Genomic DNA, 19,115 nt, shown 5'->3' on the forward strand with positions numbered 1-19,115 from the left:
GGTGAACGCAAAATTGATAGTGCTTTCACGACTATCCAGCAACAGGAATCAACCGCTGACCGCTCTTGACTTCGATGGTCTTGAAGGTATATTTTAGAATTTTTATGTTTTCACAATATTTATAGATTTATTGTGATATCAATAGTTCACGTTTAAAGCGATTTTTGGGCAATGGTAAAAAGTTTTTAAGTTAGTAAGTTTCAAACATCACTCATACTTCCTAAATCTTCTATCTTCTTCTATCCTAAAATGAGCGGAGCTTGAATTGAAATATTTTCTCTTTCCACATTGTCTGTTTACTTGTCGTAAAACAAATAAGTTGAGAAGTCTGTCTATGCCATCTTTCGGATTACAACTCTCCAGTGGTTGGCGCAAAACTCATTTGACGCTCGTAAGAACAATTTGACATAGAAGCAGATTAAGCAACTGCAAAAAACGAACTAAATTGACGTTCCTATTTTATAGTGTATTCAGCCAAGGCGCAAGAACAAAGTGTAGCTTATTTCCGAGTTCCAAAATGGCAATCGAACAGATGCGAGGCGGTCCAGCTGCGAGCAACAAAAGCGAAACTGTGAAAAGTTATTTCCTCTCTACCTTCTACCAATTACATACTAGCGAAAATAACAACGAAATTAGGATTATCTAGAATAAGTGCACTGTAAAAAGGCGATCAGAGATCCTCCCGTCGTTTTGAGGAAGGCTAAAGCAAACGAAGGTTAATACTTTTACTGTGATGTTTCTTTTTTGTATTTTGATTACAAAAGTAGTTGTGGCATGAAAACGAAAACAAAATCACACGCGCACACACACATATAAATATACGAAAACAGCGACAAAAAACGACTTACGTTAAGTTTGAGGTTAAGAACAGCTTCTGTCCATTCTTGCCATTATATTTTGTTTTCTCCCCGTAAGATCACAAATACAAGTGAAACGAAGTAGGAGTAGTACTAAAAATAACAATAACCACCCAACAATACACACTGCTCTACTGTTTAGTAGATTTATGCTAGTAGCGTGTAAGCACCCACTGTAAATATTTAGTTGCACCATTTCGAAAAAAAACCGAAATTCGTTTGAGATTAAACCTAACCATTTGTTTGTTTTGTTTGTTTGCCGCAACTTAATCCTACACAACGAAAATTTACAAAATCTAGCAAAATTGTAATTGCGAAAAGAAAAAAAAACGAAAGCAACAAACCGCTCAAAGAAATGGCAGGAAGGTAACCCACTCCGCGTGACAGAGAGATCCACCCTCTTTCTTGTCTACCAAATAGTTAAAAAAATGTTGACCATTGTGAGAAATTTTATTGTTCTGTTTTTTTTTATCTTACCTGTCCTCCTGCTCTCCGTATCGTATAATTGATTATCAACCAAAAGTTACACTCGTTACCGGTCTGCGGCTTGTATTTTTGAGATTATTCCGTGAGATTATTGGTGTTATGATTCTCTCCGATGCTGTCACGAACCGTCATTTGTGTCTTGTTCGAGAAGAGAGAGACAGAAAAAGATAGGAAAAATAAAAAGTTAGCCGTCGTGAAGCAATAGCGAACAAAAATGTGATTCCCGCAGTAAAACAGATGAGATTGATGTATTTTTTGTTTGTTTATTTGGAAAGTGAAAGAAAATTGTTTATTAGCGTATTGTTTGTTTGTTTTAGGTAGGAAAGACCGCTGGAAAGCACAGATACGTATTTCATCTGTTATAGTTGAAATTTATTTAAAAGTTGGTTATACTAAGTGATATTATTTAGACAAATATATAGTTTTATTTTATTACTTGATTATATTTTAATTGCTATTTTGTACGTGTTTTTTTTTCCTGTAATGCTATGTTCAACTGTTTAGAGATATTTTACTTCCTCGAATCGCGCTGCAGCAGATGTAATTATAATCGTTTTTTTTTCTACTTCCTACAAAGTTACATAGCTAATATTGCAGTAAATATATCGTTCTGTAACCATTCTATCAGTAAATAAGAGAGAACTCATCAATAAATGTTTGACCATCGAACAATTCAAATTACCAAGCGTTTGATTCTATTACTCAATGTCACAACCACGTGGTTCAATGGAATATATCCAGTTTCAACGGACGATTATGATGCAGAGCCCAATTTTCTTATTACATTTCCAAACATCTTGACCTATGTTGAAGCCGTCGAAGACCCCTCCTATCTAAAGTTATATTGATAAACAAGATAAAAGAGATGACAAGCAATAATTATAGTGCGCTTCAGATGATCTACTTCGAAATCACCTTAGATAAAATTGCTGGGACTTTCCTATGATTCCTGTCATCAGATTCTGTACCGCTACTTCGTGCACTTTATTACCCGCAGAACGCCAATTTGCCTAGAGTTGCTTCTAGTTTTCAATAGTTTTTTCGCCGATTCAGTGCTTAGCGCCGAAATTTCCGAGAGATTTCAGATTTTGTACAACCAATTCGTTTAATGTTATGTTGCCTTTTTTAATTGTTTTACAACAATTTATTGCATAAAGGAGCAGACTATGTTTATGTTTATCAATTTTTACAAATGTTTTAATATGATTCAACGATGGTGATTCAAATTTAGCATTTTTGGTATGCATTATCAAACTTAAAATTTTCGAAGATTATGACTTTGGTCAAATCGCGTGTTAAAACCATCGGAATTATACAAAACTCCAACTTTCTTACCATATACTGATGACATTCAATGGCTGAAATGAATCTAAATTGAGAAAAAAATGAATAATCGCCACCGAATCTTGCTTTTCAGTGCGTAAAATGAACATACACCCTCACTTTTGTGGTTCTGAGCTCTAATGTAGATGTCGCATGAGTTGATTCAGCTTTGCGTAAATTCGTCAATTGACGAATTTACGTTGGATTTACAACCAGATGGCGCAGCGAGTAAAATGAGGATGTTTTCCTTTTTTGGTATGAAATTCGTTCAAATTTTCTAGAAAAATCAGAATTTATCTTCAAATTTCCCGGTTTCATGTATTCTTTCCATGCTGAAAAGGTTAGAAAATCATCATTTTACAATGTGCTATGTATATTACGAGGAATGGCTTGTTATAAGCTAAGTGGTGCGGACTCCATCCACTTCATTCTCAAGCAAATTCATGCATGTTTTCAAGCGATTTCTTGCAATAAATTCTCAGACCACCAGAGATGCCAGATTTACAAATATGTTTGTAAATTTACAGACATATCTGTAAAACATTCATCACATCTATTTATCACATCAAAAATATTTGACTCACCATATGACATTTTTCCATAGTTTTAATACAGAAAAGTTATTATATTTAGTATATATCAATACACATGACGTTAGACCAGCGATACTCAACCTGCGGCCCGGCAGTTCTTCAGGTTGGCCCATCTGGTGTGTATGAAGTTTGGAACTCATACACATAAGTACTTTTGCCTTGACATCATTGCAGACGAAAGAGAGGATACGGTTATTCACAATTAATGAAAAATTGCATTCTCTGCAGGTAAGGAAAAATCTTGAACGAAAATTGTCTCTGATAATTATTTTCTGTTCTAGATAAGATTGTTTTGCTGAAATGCAAGGAAATTTATTGAAAAATAGTTAAGTTAGGGTCAGGACTATGTCTTCTAAGTATTTAAACAACATCGAATAACAATTTTCATTCTATTTTCAACAACTTACATTTGCTTTCGGGTCTGCTTATGACGAAATATGGGTTACTGTTCGATATTGTTACGACAGACATGGTTCATGGCCGTGTGGTGATCTAAAACTTGTATAGCCTTGCATGGCGGATGGAAAATATACACTGCATTTTTTTATAAATTTCATCAACGACAAGACCGCAAGCCTTGGTGGATGTCCAATATATCAACGGAGAAATACAGTTTTTGACGTAGGACTACGTCTTTCATTTCTATACCGGGGTGTAAAATCAAAGTTTCAAAAACGAAAGCGTTACGCCGGAGACCGAGATTTTGAGCGTTAATAGCTCCTAAACAACTGAACGAAATGGTATGATAAACACTTTATTCGAAAGAAAAAATGTCTACGCGTTCTATACTTGTTACTTTTTGATCCAAAAACTTGTTTCAATAGTCTTAAAATTGCTTTCAAAACAGGCTATTGAAATCACCAATCGGTATATAAGCGAGCGCCGCTCGGAAATCCACTCAGTTCTAATTGAACAGCGATTGGAGCATGTTGTCGCTGTTGTGGTGAAGCTCTTCGTTTATCATGAAAGCGCGGATGAACGGTGTCACCGGTGTGCACCCTAGGCCAGAAGGGAATCCATCAGGAGAAGAGTGATGCCACAAACGGTTCCCCGAGGAGACATCGCTACTCACACATACACGCGCGGAATTCTTTCCGTTTGGATGCCATTCAGCATTGAGAAAGTTCCGGAAAGATCTAATCATTTCTGGAAAATAATCTGCCAGTTCCTCTGGGAATTTAAAAATACATTCATGTGAAAGAGTTTATTTGAATGTTTTCTATCCATGTAACACTGTGACCAAATACATTTGGTTTTGTGATTTTTCAATCAATCGCAATTAACAGGTTAGCTTCTGAAGATTATTCTTCCTCATCAGTAGGATATTTCCGTATTCAATATTGTATGCGCCCGCAATCGATTATTGCTCAGTCGCCGAAAGTTCCGAGCTCAGAGAGTTCATTCCCCTCTAGTTTGCCTTCCAAATTGCCATCGTAAACCACACCTACTTTCGATTCAATCACACACAAAAAGCATACTTAAGCGATATTCTGGTGGTGAGACACATTCATTTTTCGTGAGGACATCGACAAGACAACATCGTTGCCTAACGTGCTGGAAGAGGTAGACGGCGAAGGATCGACACATACACGCGCAGAATTCTTTCCGTTTGGATGCCATTCAGCATCGAGAAAGTTCCGGAAAGACCTAATCATTGCTGGAAAATGATCTGCCAGTTCCTCTGGGAATTTAAAAATACATTCATGTGAAAGAGTTTATTTGAATGTTTTCTATCCATGTAACACTGTGACCAAATATGTTCCAAGCAAGTGCTATTAACAGATGGTTATCGAATTAGCATTAACCACTGGTGGGCTTCCAGTATCGAGGAAAATGTGGAAATATCTAATCGTTGCTGGAAAATAATCTGCCAGTTCCACTTGGAATTGAAAATTACATTCAAGCGAAAGAGTTTATTTTATTGTTTTATATCCATAAAATATCCATATAATACATTTGGGTTTGTGATTTGTCAATCAAGTACAGTTAGCAGGTTAGCTTCTGAAGATTATTCTTCGGAACAAGGTTTTTCGTATCCTATATTGGATGCATAAAACCTTGTGCCTCCAACGTAACGCTCTCGTTTTCGAAATAACCCAAATATTCATATATTCATTCATTCAGAATGGATTTAGATTCAACTTCAAACAAATGATCTCTAAATCAACGACAGTCCTACGTCACCCTTGCGGTTATACCATAGATATAACCCACTTCCTGTTTTTATAAAAATTAACAACGCGTATGTATGTGTATGTATGTGTATGTATGTATGTGTAGATCGTTGAAACATTTAAACACACTTACAGCACATAAGTTATTAAGTGGTCCGAAAAATCATTTTTTCCCAAAAATGACAAATAAAAATTAATAACTTTTGAATCACTGAATCGATTTAGATGATCGACATATAAAATTGACCTAGCCTTTTATTCAAAAATATTTAACTTGCGAAAAAAATAATTATATTTTAGTAATTATTGATTGTAGTCGTTATTTATTTTTTTATTACTTCGCTATATTTTTTTATATTTTTTCTTGAAAGCTGAGGATTTTTTACACAACATATCTCGATATCAGGGTTGCTATTTTTTCGTTTTTTAGATATGATTTTAAAAAAAATCATTTTTCCCCATTTGCCCAAAAATAACTTTCTGCAAAAAATCATAACATTTGAACTACTGAACCGATTTAGATGATCGATATATTAAATTGAAGCCAATAAGCAAAATTCACACTTGCGGGAAGATTGGATTCTAGTAGCATAGGTCTAGTTTAGTCACATATGAATATTGATCGAAGACTTAAAACATGTTAAATTTACAAAATTCTAACTTAAAACGATAATTATAGCATATCTGATATCGAGATATGTTAGGTAAATAATGCTCAGCTTTCCATAAAAAATATAAAAAAATATAGCGCTCCTATCTTTAACCGAGAAAACTATGAAAAACAAACTCAATCAATAATCAATAAAACAAAAACAAAATTCAATTTTTTCGCAAAAGTTTTTTCGCCTCATTTTTCAAAGAAAAATAACTCGTAAGCTTCAATTTGATATGTCGATGATATGAATCGATCCAATAGTGGGGAAAAATTGTTTTTCGAACCATCGATTAGTTTTGAAAAATCATATTTCAAAAACGAAAAAAATAGCATCTCTGATATCGAGATATTTTATGTAAAAAATTCTCAGCTTTTAATCCATATTAAAAATAGGATCCATATTATATGCAAGTTAAATATTTCTCAATTGGCTTAAATTTGATATGTCGATCATCTAAATCGGTTGAGTGGTTCGAAAGTTATAAATTTTTGAAAAAAGTCATTTTGGGAAAAAGTGGAAAAAAAGGATTTTTGGGATCACCCTAAAATGGAAATGGGCACTCTAATGACAAATTAAAAAAATACGAGCTTAACGTTTTGCGATAAAGAACAAAATTACCACTTTTGACGAAGTTCTGAGAACCACTATATTAGTTTGGCATGGAATGGCTGTATATTATACAGAATTCAATCTTACGTGCATCGTGATGTACAAAGTATTAATGAATATGTGAAAATTAACGTTAAAAGACATTTCTATAGATCTGCACACTTTTACAGACTTTTCCACGTTTTTAACAGACATTCACATGTTTTTACAGACTTTTTTTAAAAATCATCTGGCAGCTCTTCCTTCCACTTTTTATCGAATATTTCCAAATCGCAGGAGTAAACATTTACGTGACTCTGACTTTGTTTGTTTTTATTACGTTCGGAAAAACGTTATGACAAAGAAAGGGGACATTAAAAATGCGTTGCTCAGTGAAAGGCTGAGATGCTCTTTCAGAGATGCAATGGTTAATTAAACAATTGACGGAAAAATGTAGTTCGTTCATTTTATAATTTTACTTATTTTTGCCCTTGACAACAATACCTCTTTTATAGTGTTGATTATCATAAGAAAAATAACACTCCTGATCGTTGGATCTCTTTTGACATTTCAATTGCATCTTTTTTGACAGCCGTTTTCATTCAGTCCGCACTACCTAGGTTATAAGTATTGTAACTTTAATTTTTTTCGTTTCGTTTTTCTAAGTAAACGATGAATAGGGTGTTTTGCGCCAAAAATACTGCAAATCCTTCTCGTATCGACCCATACATAATCAATGATATCAGCCAATTTGATATGATATTGGTTTCATCGCAATTATTCATAGTATCAATAACCGGTATGCATTATCAAACTTAGAATTTTCGAAGATTATCTATGACTTTGGCCAAATCGCGTGTTGAAACCACCGTAAATATACAGAACTCCAACTTTCTTACCATATACTGACGACATTCAATGGCTGAAATGAATCTAAATTGAAATAAAACGAATTGGCGATCTAACGCAAAACGTAAACGATCGGCGAGACATCTGGATTTTGTTTTTGAACTAAGAAAATGATGCTAATGTAACCTAAAACTCAAAAAACAAATCACGTATATTTTACTTCCGGGCTTTCCAAGGTAGTTCTCACATGCAGGAATCGTGCATTTTTTTACTTGTGTTTGATTATGCTCTCGAATTTCCTTCTTTAGTTCAACCATTGTCAACATTTTTATAGTTTTCACTACTGAAAGAGGTAAATAAATAACATGTTATATATAAAATTGCGCAGAATTAAATTTCTTACAAACTCATCGCAATCAAATATTCTTTTATGATTATAACATTGTAATTTGTGGAAAGAACTACAAACCTTCCATAAGCTCACATGGCAAAATTTAAAACCATCATCACTTTCACCGCAGCGCCGCCTAGATGTAGATTTGTACGTTAGATCGCCAATTGACGAATTTACGTTGGATTTACAACCAGATGGCGCAGTGAGTAAAATGAGGATGTTTTGTTTTTTTGGTATGAAATTCGTTCAAATTTTCTAGAAAAATCAGAACTTATCTTCAAATTTCCCGGTTTCATGTATTCTTTCCACGCTGAAATAATTAGAAAATCATCATTTTACAATGTGATATGTATATTACGAGGAATGGCTTGTTATAAGTATTGTAACTTTAATTTTTTTTCAACTAAGTAAACAATAAATAGGGTGTTTTGCGCTAAAAATACTGCAAATCCTTCTCGTATCGGCCCATACATAATCAATGATATCAGCCAATTTGATATGATATCGATTTCATCGCAATTATCCATAGTATCAATCAAGGCGCGTAGAAGTATATCCTAAGGTGGGCCAACTTGCTAAAACCACTCTTCAGCCATCTTGGAAATCTACTGTGTTTTGTTTGCAAACAAAACACAATACGCTTGTGCCGGAGCTCGCTCGTGATCAGTCTGTCTCTTTCACGCTTCAAGGAAATAATTCCCCTTCTGCTTTCTTCCGTACTGTTTTCATATACCGCTCCCCTAACCAACTTAGTGACAAAACGGCCTCACCTAGTACCATAGACCCGTCTTGGTATCAATAACCGGTATGCATTGAGCCTGATTCTCGAATACACTACGAATACACTTCACGGTGGAAACGGTAAGAAACGCATTCGCGATGGCAACGGTACGGTGTCGACATCTGGATACGAGATTAGTTTCCCACTAAACTTATCATTATAATATCAAATTATCTTCAGATGACATTTTTGTATGAGATTATCATATCACATGAAGAAAACAAAGTTTTCCACTCACATTGAATACCAGTTTGATACGAAGAAGTTAATTTTCATTAATGATTTTTTATTTGAAAAGTGCTCATTCTGCCTGAAAACTCATCATTATCTTCGACACTTCACTAACGCGTAAAACGTAGTTCGTTGGCGTGCCGTTTATTTCGTTTCCACCGTGAAGTGTATTCGAGAATCAGGGCCCGAATCTTGCTTTTCAGTGCGTAAAATAAACAAACACCCTCACTTTTGTGGTTCTGAGCTCTAATGTAGATGTCGCATGAGCTGATTCAGATTTGCGTAAATTCGTCAAATGCGAAGGGACGAGAACAAAGGCATGGACTCAGAACAAGGATTTAGTTCGGAAGCCATTGTAGTAGTATAGGTAAAACCACGTGTAAAAAAGTGTTTGTGAGAGAAGAGCAAAGCACACCTAAATAGGTCAATTCACTTACCAGACTGTGTGGCGCTTCACTGACACGAGTCATTTGAAAAAAATAGCGTTTCTGAAATAAAATGTATAAACGATGTGTTCCGATGAACAATTGCAAATATACCGCTCGCGTATTATCAGAATTTTATTTCACATGCAAAAACACCTTATATATAAGATAGGATCGTGGTATCGAGATGGATAAAAAAAACTTTATTCTCTCATTTAATACACGTCTTCTTATGTGTTAACACTTTGGAATTCAATTTGGGACAGATTCAGGCAATCCAGAGTAACCTATTTTATTGGGACGAACTACAGCGTCAGCATCCGTGTGTGGTGGCTCGCGGGTTTCGGATTGCACCTCTCGCGCGTGCGGTTCATCTTCAATTATGCTGCATGCGCGTCTCGTTGACTTCGGGTTGCGTTTCCTGATTATGCTGCTATGCTGCGGGGGCGGGATCCCGTCGTAACGCCTCCCCCCTAGGTGTCGAGCGTCCTCGTTTGACTCTTCATACTCTTCAACAACGCAACCATAGGGCTCTTGCTACACATACATGCAGAGCATGTGTTGGGCACACAAACGTTTGTTGACATTCGTAGTTTCTATGCAGCAGCAGTGGAGTGAGATTTGAAAAATTAAATTGGAGAGCTAAAAATATTTTTTTTGTAAAACATATCCCTACATTTGATAAATAATAACCAGTAAGTACATTCTGAAATATCTGCCAACGACAGACATTTGAAATAATATGATTTCATTGCATTAATTAGTGCCTAGGACGTGTGCAGTTTTTGGGTGCAACAAACGCGGCGATCGTGACGGGGAAAAATGGTTCCGCTTCCCCGCGGTGGATAAGCGTAGCGCCAAGAGAAAAGAGTTGTCCGAAAAGCGCCAAATTGCATGGACAAATGCATTGAAGCGGATTGATTTGGTGCCAGAAAAATGGCCATCAACGGTGGTTTGCTCGCAGCATTTCCTTTCAGGTAAAAATGAAAATTTGTTCTCATTAAACTTGTCATAACGTTTTTTTCTTCATTCAGGTCAAAGTGCTGATCTTTTAGATGAAATGAATCCTGATTGGGTACCGAACCAGAAATTAGGTTACAAAAATCGGATGACATCTGCTGCTAAGGACAGATTTGAGTGTTTGACTAGGCGGAGTGAAGTAAAGGAGGCTATCCGAAAGACGTTGGAAACGATTCCGGAGGAAGATTTGCTGACGGCTCCAGGTCCGGTGGACAGAGAAACAGTGCTCGAAGAAGAAATAAAAAAATTGCAATGTGAAATAGAAATTATGAGAGAAAAGCACCACCCATTTCTATGCACTAGTTTCGAAGATTTTAGTCAGAATGATGACAAATGTAAATATTTTACAGGACTAAACTACAATGTTTTTAAGTTTTTATTTGGGTTTTTAGAACCTTATTTCCCACAACCGACTGGTTCGTGTAAGATAACGAAATTTCAAATTTTTATTTTTACTTTAGCTAAGCTTAGGCTAGATTTAGATCTGACATTAATTGCGTACATGAGTGGAGTTCACGTTAGTACTGTCTCTAGATATTTTCGTAAATGTATATACGTCATGTTTCAACGAATGAAAGGGCTTGTCAGTTGGCCGTCTCGTGAATCGGTACAAAATTCGATGCCAGAGTGTTTCAAGCGACATTTCGGTAATAAGGTCTCAGTCGTTATAGATTGCTTCGAGGTGCTCACTGAGAAGCCCAGTGACGTTTTACAAGCTGCTCAAATGTGGTCTAATTATAAACATTCACATACTGTTAAATACCTAATCGGAATCGCTCCTAATGGATCCATTATATTCATATCAAATGGATTTGGTGGCCGAGCAAGTGATAAATTTATCACTGAAAAATCCGGTATGTTAAGTAGAATGCAAAAAGGAGATTATATCATGGCAGATAGGGGATTCCTAATAAGAAATCACGTTGAAAGTGCTGGAGTTGAATTACTGTTACCTGCTTTTACTGTTGGTCAAGATCAGTTGCACCCTCTTGATATTGAAAACACACGGAAATTAGCAAATGTTAGGATTCATGTAGAGCGAGTGATTGCGCAGGTTCGGAATAAGTATAAGATACTATACAAGAACAAGTTTCCAATAAGCACTCTGAAGAATACTTCAAACTTTTGTGAAACTTCACTAGTGGATCAAATTGTGACAAATTGTTGTTGTCTAGTTAACCTTTGCCCCTCTGTAGTCCCTGAAGATTAATCATTGTACCGAAATAAATTACTACATTTTATTGAATTTTTATATACATTTATTTGAGTTTAATACATACATAATACATTGGCAGTCAAAATATTATTTCGTAATTTCCCTTTTTTCACAATCTATCTTTAAAATACCCTCCTGTATAGTATTGGCCTAAAAGTTCAGGCATAATAACCAATCTGAAGAAACTTTCGGCTTTTATCAACTCTTTCTTCAAAAATGTGTCGTCTCGGTCCACTCGCAGTATGACCAATTCCTTGTTTGTCCAAACAACAAAGTCGCAAAACTTAACATTAAGTATATACATCTGCATTTGCACTTGATAGAAGTACTGATGATTGTGGTTCATTTTATATCCTGTTTCCGTAATTTGAATAGGACTATCTGGCCTAGTCACATATTCTTTTATTGTTTTACCGTCTCGCAGGCAATGAGGGCACTTGATTTCCACAGAAACCTCTCCACAACAATCACAAACGGCGATTGCATCCGGTGATGCTCCGAAAAATGGTTTTTTCTCAACTAAGTGTAGACCAGAAGAAGAATAATGGAAATTTAAATGTTCAGCTGCCATTTTTGAACCATATGTCTTTAACGCATCCTTCTCATGGGTACATCCATATCTCGTCGCAGGTGTTGAAAAACGATAATCTTCGGGATAGCAAATTTTTCTAATTAGGTGCATTGAAGGATTATCAATCGGCGTTCTTGTGGTTGCTTTAAATGTAGATGCAGTTATTTTTCCAACGCGAAATTTTTCCCAGAACCAACTTGAACTTTGTGAAACTCGTGCTATTTTACGAACAAGGGGTCTTGTATAACGCATATTCCTCAATTTACTATTCCCTATTTCGCGAAGCTCGTTGAGCGACTTTCCTCTTAAATTTGGATCAAAAAATTGGCAGAAAAGGATTTTTAACATATTCGGATAAAGATCAATGTCACAAAGGCTCGAGTTCACATTCGAATGCTTTCTTGTATTTTCCATAAATTGGCCAACTGATGGATTTTCTCCGTTATCGATCAATTTACGTATAAATACATTCAACTCTTTCGCAGGGCATTCGGGTATCTGGAAATCATATCTGGAAACTGGTTGATCTTTCTGGCTGAATATGTCTTTAATTTCGCCACAATTAACCGCTTTTTTCGGTGGAACCAACCACCGATTAAGTATATCTGTACACGAAGGTTCATTTTCATTTACTTCTTTACGGGACCAGCACTCGAGAGCAAAAAGCACAGAGCCTACATGAGAACACACTTCACCTAATCCTGCCATACAATTGCAATGTGCAGTTTGAACTGTTCCTGTGGGATCTACCGACACCCAGGTAGATGTAGGCTTTAGGTTAAATTTTTGGGAATGCTTCACCTGCAACATCGTATAGTGAGTAATTTTCTTTACTGAGAATATACAAAACTTACCTGAGCAAACACAATACAAAAACCAGAATCGACGTATCTGGAACCTAAAAATTGTACCCATCCCGCCTTGAAATTTTTGTATGCGTCCAAGCTCTTGAAGGCCTTAAAGCATTTCCGGGTATACGGACTTTCGCGATTTACAAGATATTCCACTAGGTCGTAATAAGTCACATTTTTTGGTAAGGCACTTTTTGAATATTCATGCTGCATCCATTGATACGGGTCGTAACCAAAACAGAATTTTTTAATTTTTTCTGCGTATCTGGCTTTTACGCTAAAATTAAATATTTGAATACACATATCTTAGCATGATGTAAATATAGAGTGATGCGTAATTTTTGTTTCTGTTACGCTAAAATAATTATTTAAACAAAACTTACTCTTGTCGATCCATGTTAATCATATGCAGCTGTCACTTTTGCCTGCCCAACAGACTACTAATACATATGCACGCTGCAAGCGCCCTATTGCCTCTGATGGTTGTTGCGGGGTGGATGGTGATTCGTCCTTTTCCGTGGGTTTTGGGTTAGGATCTGCTGCGGCTTCATGCATCTGGCAGGGAATAGTGGTATTGGGTTTTGTCTTCCTATTCTTCAAGTATCTGCGAATAAAGAATAGGAGAATTGCAAGGACGAGTAAGGAGGTCAACAGTGATCCTCCAACGGTTTGTGTTTTGGACAAATGGACTTTGATTTTGTTCAGCTCTTCGAGGTTGTCTATGGTGATGGTGTGAAGTGTTTCTGCATCGGGGATATGTTCTTTGGCTTCTATAATTTTCCCAAAGATTGGTGTCATGAATTGTAACTGTTCGATAACTTTGTTTACGTTGTGGAATGTACTGTTTCCTATTTTAACTGTACAGTTTTCAGTTTCTATGATGGTTGGTGTTGTTATTTCTCTCGAGTCGCCACATGAGTCCGAAATGTTAATTCTTACTGTGGTATCCACTATTATGGTCCCTGGAATTATTTCTCTGATTTCGGGGTTTTCCTTTTGTTTTGAAAAAATGCATTTTGCTTTGAAGTTATTTAGAATATTGGAGATGCATTCGCCGGTGATTGCCTTTGTTCTTTCGCATATCGTGCATTTGCCGGATTGTTGGAAGAGCTTTTCCTTATATTTTGCTACGTATTTTATGTTCGTGCTGATCTTCGTGCTGTTTCCGCCGACTGGTTCTAACTGCAGTAGTTCGTAGTCCCTATTTTCTACTATCGGAATTTTTACAATGACAATAAAATGATTTCTTTTTATTGAGACAATACTATTGATGTGAACAAATATTTCGTCTTCATACGTCAATCTTATGTTTTGCTTAGTTAGAAAATTCCAAATATAAAGTTTTTCTGCTGGGCTAAGTATATTTTTATTTATCAAGTTTAGTTTAGATAGTGTTATTTGTTCTTCCAAATCTTCTAGTATTCTTATAATAATATCTATGTTAAAAATAAGGTTGATATATCCTAGCTCATTTTGAGATTCTCTTACTGATTCCTCGATATCTATTAATGTTTTTGATACATTGCTCAAATGGATTTCTAGGAGATTGTTAATTCGTATTTGTTTTGATTCATTAGTTATAAATTTATTCAAGGTTGTTTCGAGTTTATCAAAATTTTGATTGATCAACAAAAGATCTTCGTGATCGGGATTTCCAGCTATGAATTTGATTGTAGAACCTAAAGCGTCTATGAGTCCTCTTCTACTTCTCCTAGGAGATAAGCTGTTGGTTTTGGCGTGCGCAATTTTTAACTTGTAATCAAGGGTATTTTTTAGATGGGTTGTTGTATTTAATGTGTTTGCTAGCTTTTCTATGTATAAGATATTATTTTTAATATCGTTCATATTAATTTTATGTATTATTCTTTCGTATCCGAGTTTTATTTTAACTTGATTGATTTTAAAGACTATTAAGCCATTGTTATTTGATACATCCTGATACGTCGTTGCGGATGTAAGGGCGAACAGTCTGCAAGGAAATGTAAAGTTGTTTATCAAATTAGTATTATTATTCCTTTAGGATTTCAAGCGATTTTTGTGAATTTTTATGTTGTTTTTATCGGTAAAAGTTAAATCGTTGTCTGTTAGTACGGTTGCTATTTTATAAGGATCTCGATCTTTGCTAAGTCGTTGCGTTATTTTAATATATTTATTATCGTTTGTATGAAGTTGGGGTGGTTTTTTATTGTTTTCGTGCTGTTTTTCGTACGCTGCTTTCCTTTTGTCAAGTTCTAATTTCACTGCGGATTGAAGTTTGTTCGCGTTTTCAGTGATTTCTTCGATGTCGACCGTGTTTCTTTGGTTGAAAACGAGCTCGCGGGGTTTTCTCTTAGTGACCGAATGATATGTGTTATTATAAATATCTGTTATGATATTCATTTGGTCATTAAGCGAAATGTTGGTGTGTTTATGTTTCAAGGTTCTGTATAATTCGATCAAAGTCGAATGAAAACGTTCTACGATTCCATTCGAGTTTGAATTACTCGCAAAGTGCATTTCGATGCCAAGATCATTCAAAAATCCGACAAAGTCGATTGATTTAAAGGTTGGTTCTTGATCGCACACTATGGTTTGTGGTCTGCTGAATATTCTGAGGTGTTCTGTGATTGCTTTTTTCATGTCTACTATTGTTCGGGATTCTAAAGCGATTATGTTAGCGAATTTTGAGAATGAGTCGACGATCGTAAGCCATTTTGATCCTTTCATGAAAAATACATCGATATGAATTCGTTCAAAAGGTTTTTCTCCAAATGTGCTTTTGTGGATAAGCTGGGGTGGCCTCCTGTCATATTTACTTTTCTTGCAAATGTCACAGGATGCTACGTGAATTTTTAATTTACGATCGAGTTCCGGGAAAAAGTATCTTTGTAAAATTTGAATTTTATTTTCTTTCATTCCGCGGTGCGCAAAGGAGTGTGTCTGTTTTATGATTTCATCTTGGGTGTTTTCCAGTCGTACATCTTCCAGTAGCGTTTCTGAAATAAAAACCTTGAAAATTTTATTAGTCGAGAAATATTTTCTGTATGTTTCTTGAATAAGTTGGATCAGAGAAATAGGTGCTTTGATGCCGCTCACACCTTTAGGATTCAATAGCATTTTAAATACTTTGGTGATTTCCTCCTCATTGTAGAATGGTCTCACTATCGTGTGTCTATGGTATCTTGGGAATATTTCTTCGTATACGTCGGTGTTTATGTTTGTGTTCTTTGTGTTCTAAACATGTTCAGTGGTTTTTCTGTGGTCCATATGTAATAATCGTCACTCGTATCCGCTGAATGTATTGTGCTTAGATCTGTATCGTTTCCTTCCGAATATTGATGCTGGTTATTGATGTCTTGGATAGAACTGTGGGTGATCTCTTCCGGTTTTATTCTCGATAGAGCATCTGCTACGGTATTTGTCCTTCCTGGTTTGTATAAAAGTTCGTAATCGTATTCTTCGAGTTTGAGTTTACCTCTAAGAATTCTTTTGTTTGTGTTTGTTAGAGAATAAGTTAAAGGTTGGTGATCTGTTATTAGCTTGAATTTTCTACCATATAAATATGGTCGGAAATGATTTACCGCCCAGTACATAGCAAGAAACTCTTTTTCGGTCGTTGAATAATTTTCCTCTGTCTTGTTCAGTGTCCTAGATGCAAACGCAATCGGTCTATCTTTCCCAACGGGCCCCTGCGAGAGTACCGCCCCGATGGCGTAGTCGCTTGCATCTGTTGTTAAAATGAACTCTTTCGAGAAATCAGGGTACTGCAAAATCGGGTCCCTTGTTAGTATTTCTCTACATTTCTCGAAACATGTTATTGTTTCCCTAGAAAATTCGAACTCAGTGTCTTTCCTTAGTAATTTTGTAAGGGGTTTTACCAATTTGGCAAAGTCCCTAATGAATCTTCTGTAATACCCAATTGTTTCAATTCAGTTTCGTTCTTCGGGATTGGCCAGTTTCTGATTACTTCGATTTTATCGGAGTTAGGTTTAACTCCTTCTCTCGTAACTGTGTGGCCAAGAAATTGTGTTTCTTTCCTAAAGAAAAAACATTTTTCAAATTGTATTTTTAGATTTGCCTCTTTTAGTTTTCCAAATATGTTCCGAATGTCTTTGATATGTTCTTCGAAGGAACTTGAAAATACGATAATGTCGTCCATGTATACTAGACAACATTTTCCGATGAACTCGCGAAGTACAGCATCCATCACCCTTTGAAATGTTGCGGGTGCGTTCTTTAAGCCGAATGGCATTCTAGTAAACTCGTACTTTCCGCCATTGACTGAGAATGCTGTTTTTTCTCTATCGCTTTCGTCTAATTGGATTTGATGGAATCCAGAGACCAAGTCGATAGTCGAAAAATAAGTCGCTTTCCCAAGTTTATCCAGTATCTCTGTGATATCTGGTATTGGGTAACGATCGGAAATCGTTTTTTCATTTAATTTTCGATAGTCAATGACTAATCGAAATTTTTTTCTTCGCGTGGCGTCGACCTTCTTCGGCACTATCCAAATCGGGGACGTATAGGGTGAGATTGATTCCTGAATTATACCATCTTTCAGCAGTGTTTGAATCTGCTTTTGCACTTCTTCCTCATAAATTTGAGGATATCGGTACGACCTGGTATGCACCGGGATATCATCGACTGTTCTTATTTTGTGTTTAATTTGGTGCGTGAACGAGAGCGCTTGATTTTCCGAATAAATTATTTCCGAATTTTTCCTCAAAATTTTATCGAGTTCGATTTTTTCTCTATCGTTTAAAGAGTCATCTGTGATTTTGAACTGGGGTTTTTCGAAATTCTTACTTGGGAGTTTCGTAATAACGAATTCTTCATTGTTAATGTTTAATTCCGAAAGGTTAATTTCAATTCGAGATTTTCTGTAATTACGAATGGCTACAAAGGCTTCCTTGTTGGAGCTGTGGTACACCCCAGGGAGTATTGAAAATTCACCCAAACTCTTTTCGTCCGATATAATGAAATCGCCATCCTTTTCCGTCGCAATTTTTATGAACTGAAACTCTTGTTCATTCAGATGTATGTTATTGCTAGTCGGGAACTTCTTCTTCAGGTTAAATGTTTTCCTTCCGATTCTCAACTGATTTTTGCCAATGTCGAGCTGAGCCCTTAGATCTCTCAAAGTCTCGTACCCAACTAGGCCGTCAAAGTATTCGTGAAACTTGAAAACATAAAATTTCACTTTTTTCTTGATACCGAATGGATCGAAAGATACTGATTTAGAAATTTCATGGGTTCCATTCATGTTTGTTACTCGAATTCCGCTTTCCGGTTTGGCGTTTTCGATGTTGACATGGTCTTGTGAAATATAATTTTTGTTGGCCCCTGTGTGCACCAAAAATTTCATTTCACCCTTAGTCGTATTTATTGTGAAATAAGGTATGAAGTTGTTATTTACGTTAGTACGTTTGGCGCGTGTTCCTGATGAAAATTTAGTTCGTCATCGAAGAAATCATCGTCACCTGAGTCTAGTTGTGAAACGTTCCGTTTTGGGCTCTGGCTCTTGCCCTTCGTGGTTATTCATTTGCATCTTTGAGGTATGTGTCCTCATTGATACGTCTTCGTTGTTATAATTATTATTTCTAAATTTCCCCGAGTTCTGCTTATGGTTTCCTGATGGAGGGTATACATTGTTGTTCCTTTGAGGAGGATTAGCATTACTGTTACTACTGGTGTGGCTTCTTTTCTCTAGTTTTTGTCTAAATACCGCGTTTGTGTATTGCAGCGTGATCGATAACGCTTCATCAAGCGTAACTGGCTTGTGACTTCTCACATTCATTGAAAGATTTTCCCCCAGGCCATCTACAAACCGTGTTAGCGTCATGAGGCTTACTAATTTATTTAGGGCTGTAATTGACCCTTTATATTCGTCCATTAGCGCGAGACTCGTTTTAATGCTGGAGTCTATTGCTTTTATTTTGTTATAGTAATCTGTAACATTTTTGTTGCCCTGTTTGGCATAAAATAGAGATTGAATTTGTGTTGGGAGATCTCGTCGATCTCCGTGTGCATTTAAGAGGACTTCTTTGATTTCCTCCCATGTATTCGGGTTGCCGGCCGCAATAAGCGTGTCTTTCGCCCGTTCTGTAATTTTGCTATTTAT

General features: G+C 36.1%; 2 protein-coding genes across 2 annotated transcripts; one reads left to right on the forward strand and one right to left on the reverse strand.

Annotated features, from left to right (window-relative positions):
- The first annotated feature begins 9,889 nt into the window (after positions 1 to 9,889).
- On the forward strand, positions 9,890 to 13,484 carry LOC129779771 (uncharacterized). Its single transcript, XM_055787456.1, has 2 exons — positions 9,890 to 10,334; positions 10,392 to 13,484. Exon 2 carries the CDS (start codon positions 10,418 to 10,420, stop codon positions 11,585 to 11,587), a length of 1,170 nt encoding a protein of 389 aa, XP_055643431.1. The 5' UTR covers positions 9,890 to 10,334; positions 10,392 to 10,417; the 3' UTR covers positions 11,588 to 13,484.
- On the reverse strand, positions 11,703 to 16,834 carry LOC129774492 (uncharacterized). Its single transcript, XM_055778236.1, has 4 exons — positions 13,399 to 16,834; positions 13,019 to 13,292; positions 12,431 to 12,965; positions 11,703 to 12,112 (listed from the first exon to the last, which is right to left on the reverse strand). The coding sequence occupies exons 1-4, from the start codon at positions 13,419 to 13,421 to the stop codon at positions 11,703 to 11,705; spliced, it is 1,242 nt and encodes a 413-aa protein (XP_055634211.1). The 5' UTR covers positions 13,422 to 16,834.
- Positions 16,835 to 19,115: the final 2,281 nt, after the last annotated feature.

Source organism: Toxorhynchites rutilus, chromosome 3 (genome assembly GCF_029784135.1).
Source record: "Toxorhynchites rutilus septentrionalis strain SRP chromosome 3, ASM2978413v1, whole genome shotgun sequence".
NCBI lineage: Eukaryota > Metazoa > Arthropoda > Insecta > Diptera > Culicidae > Toxorhynchites > Toxorhynchites rutilus.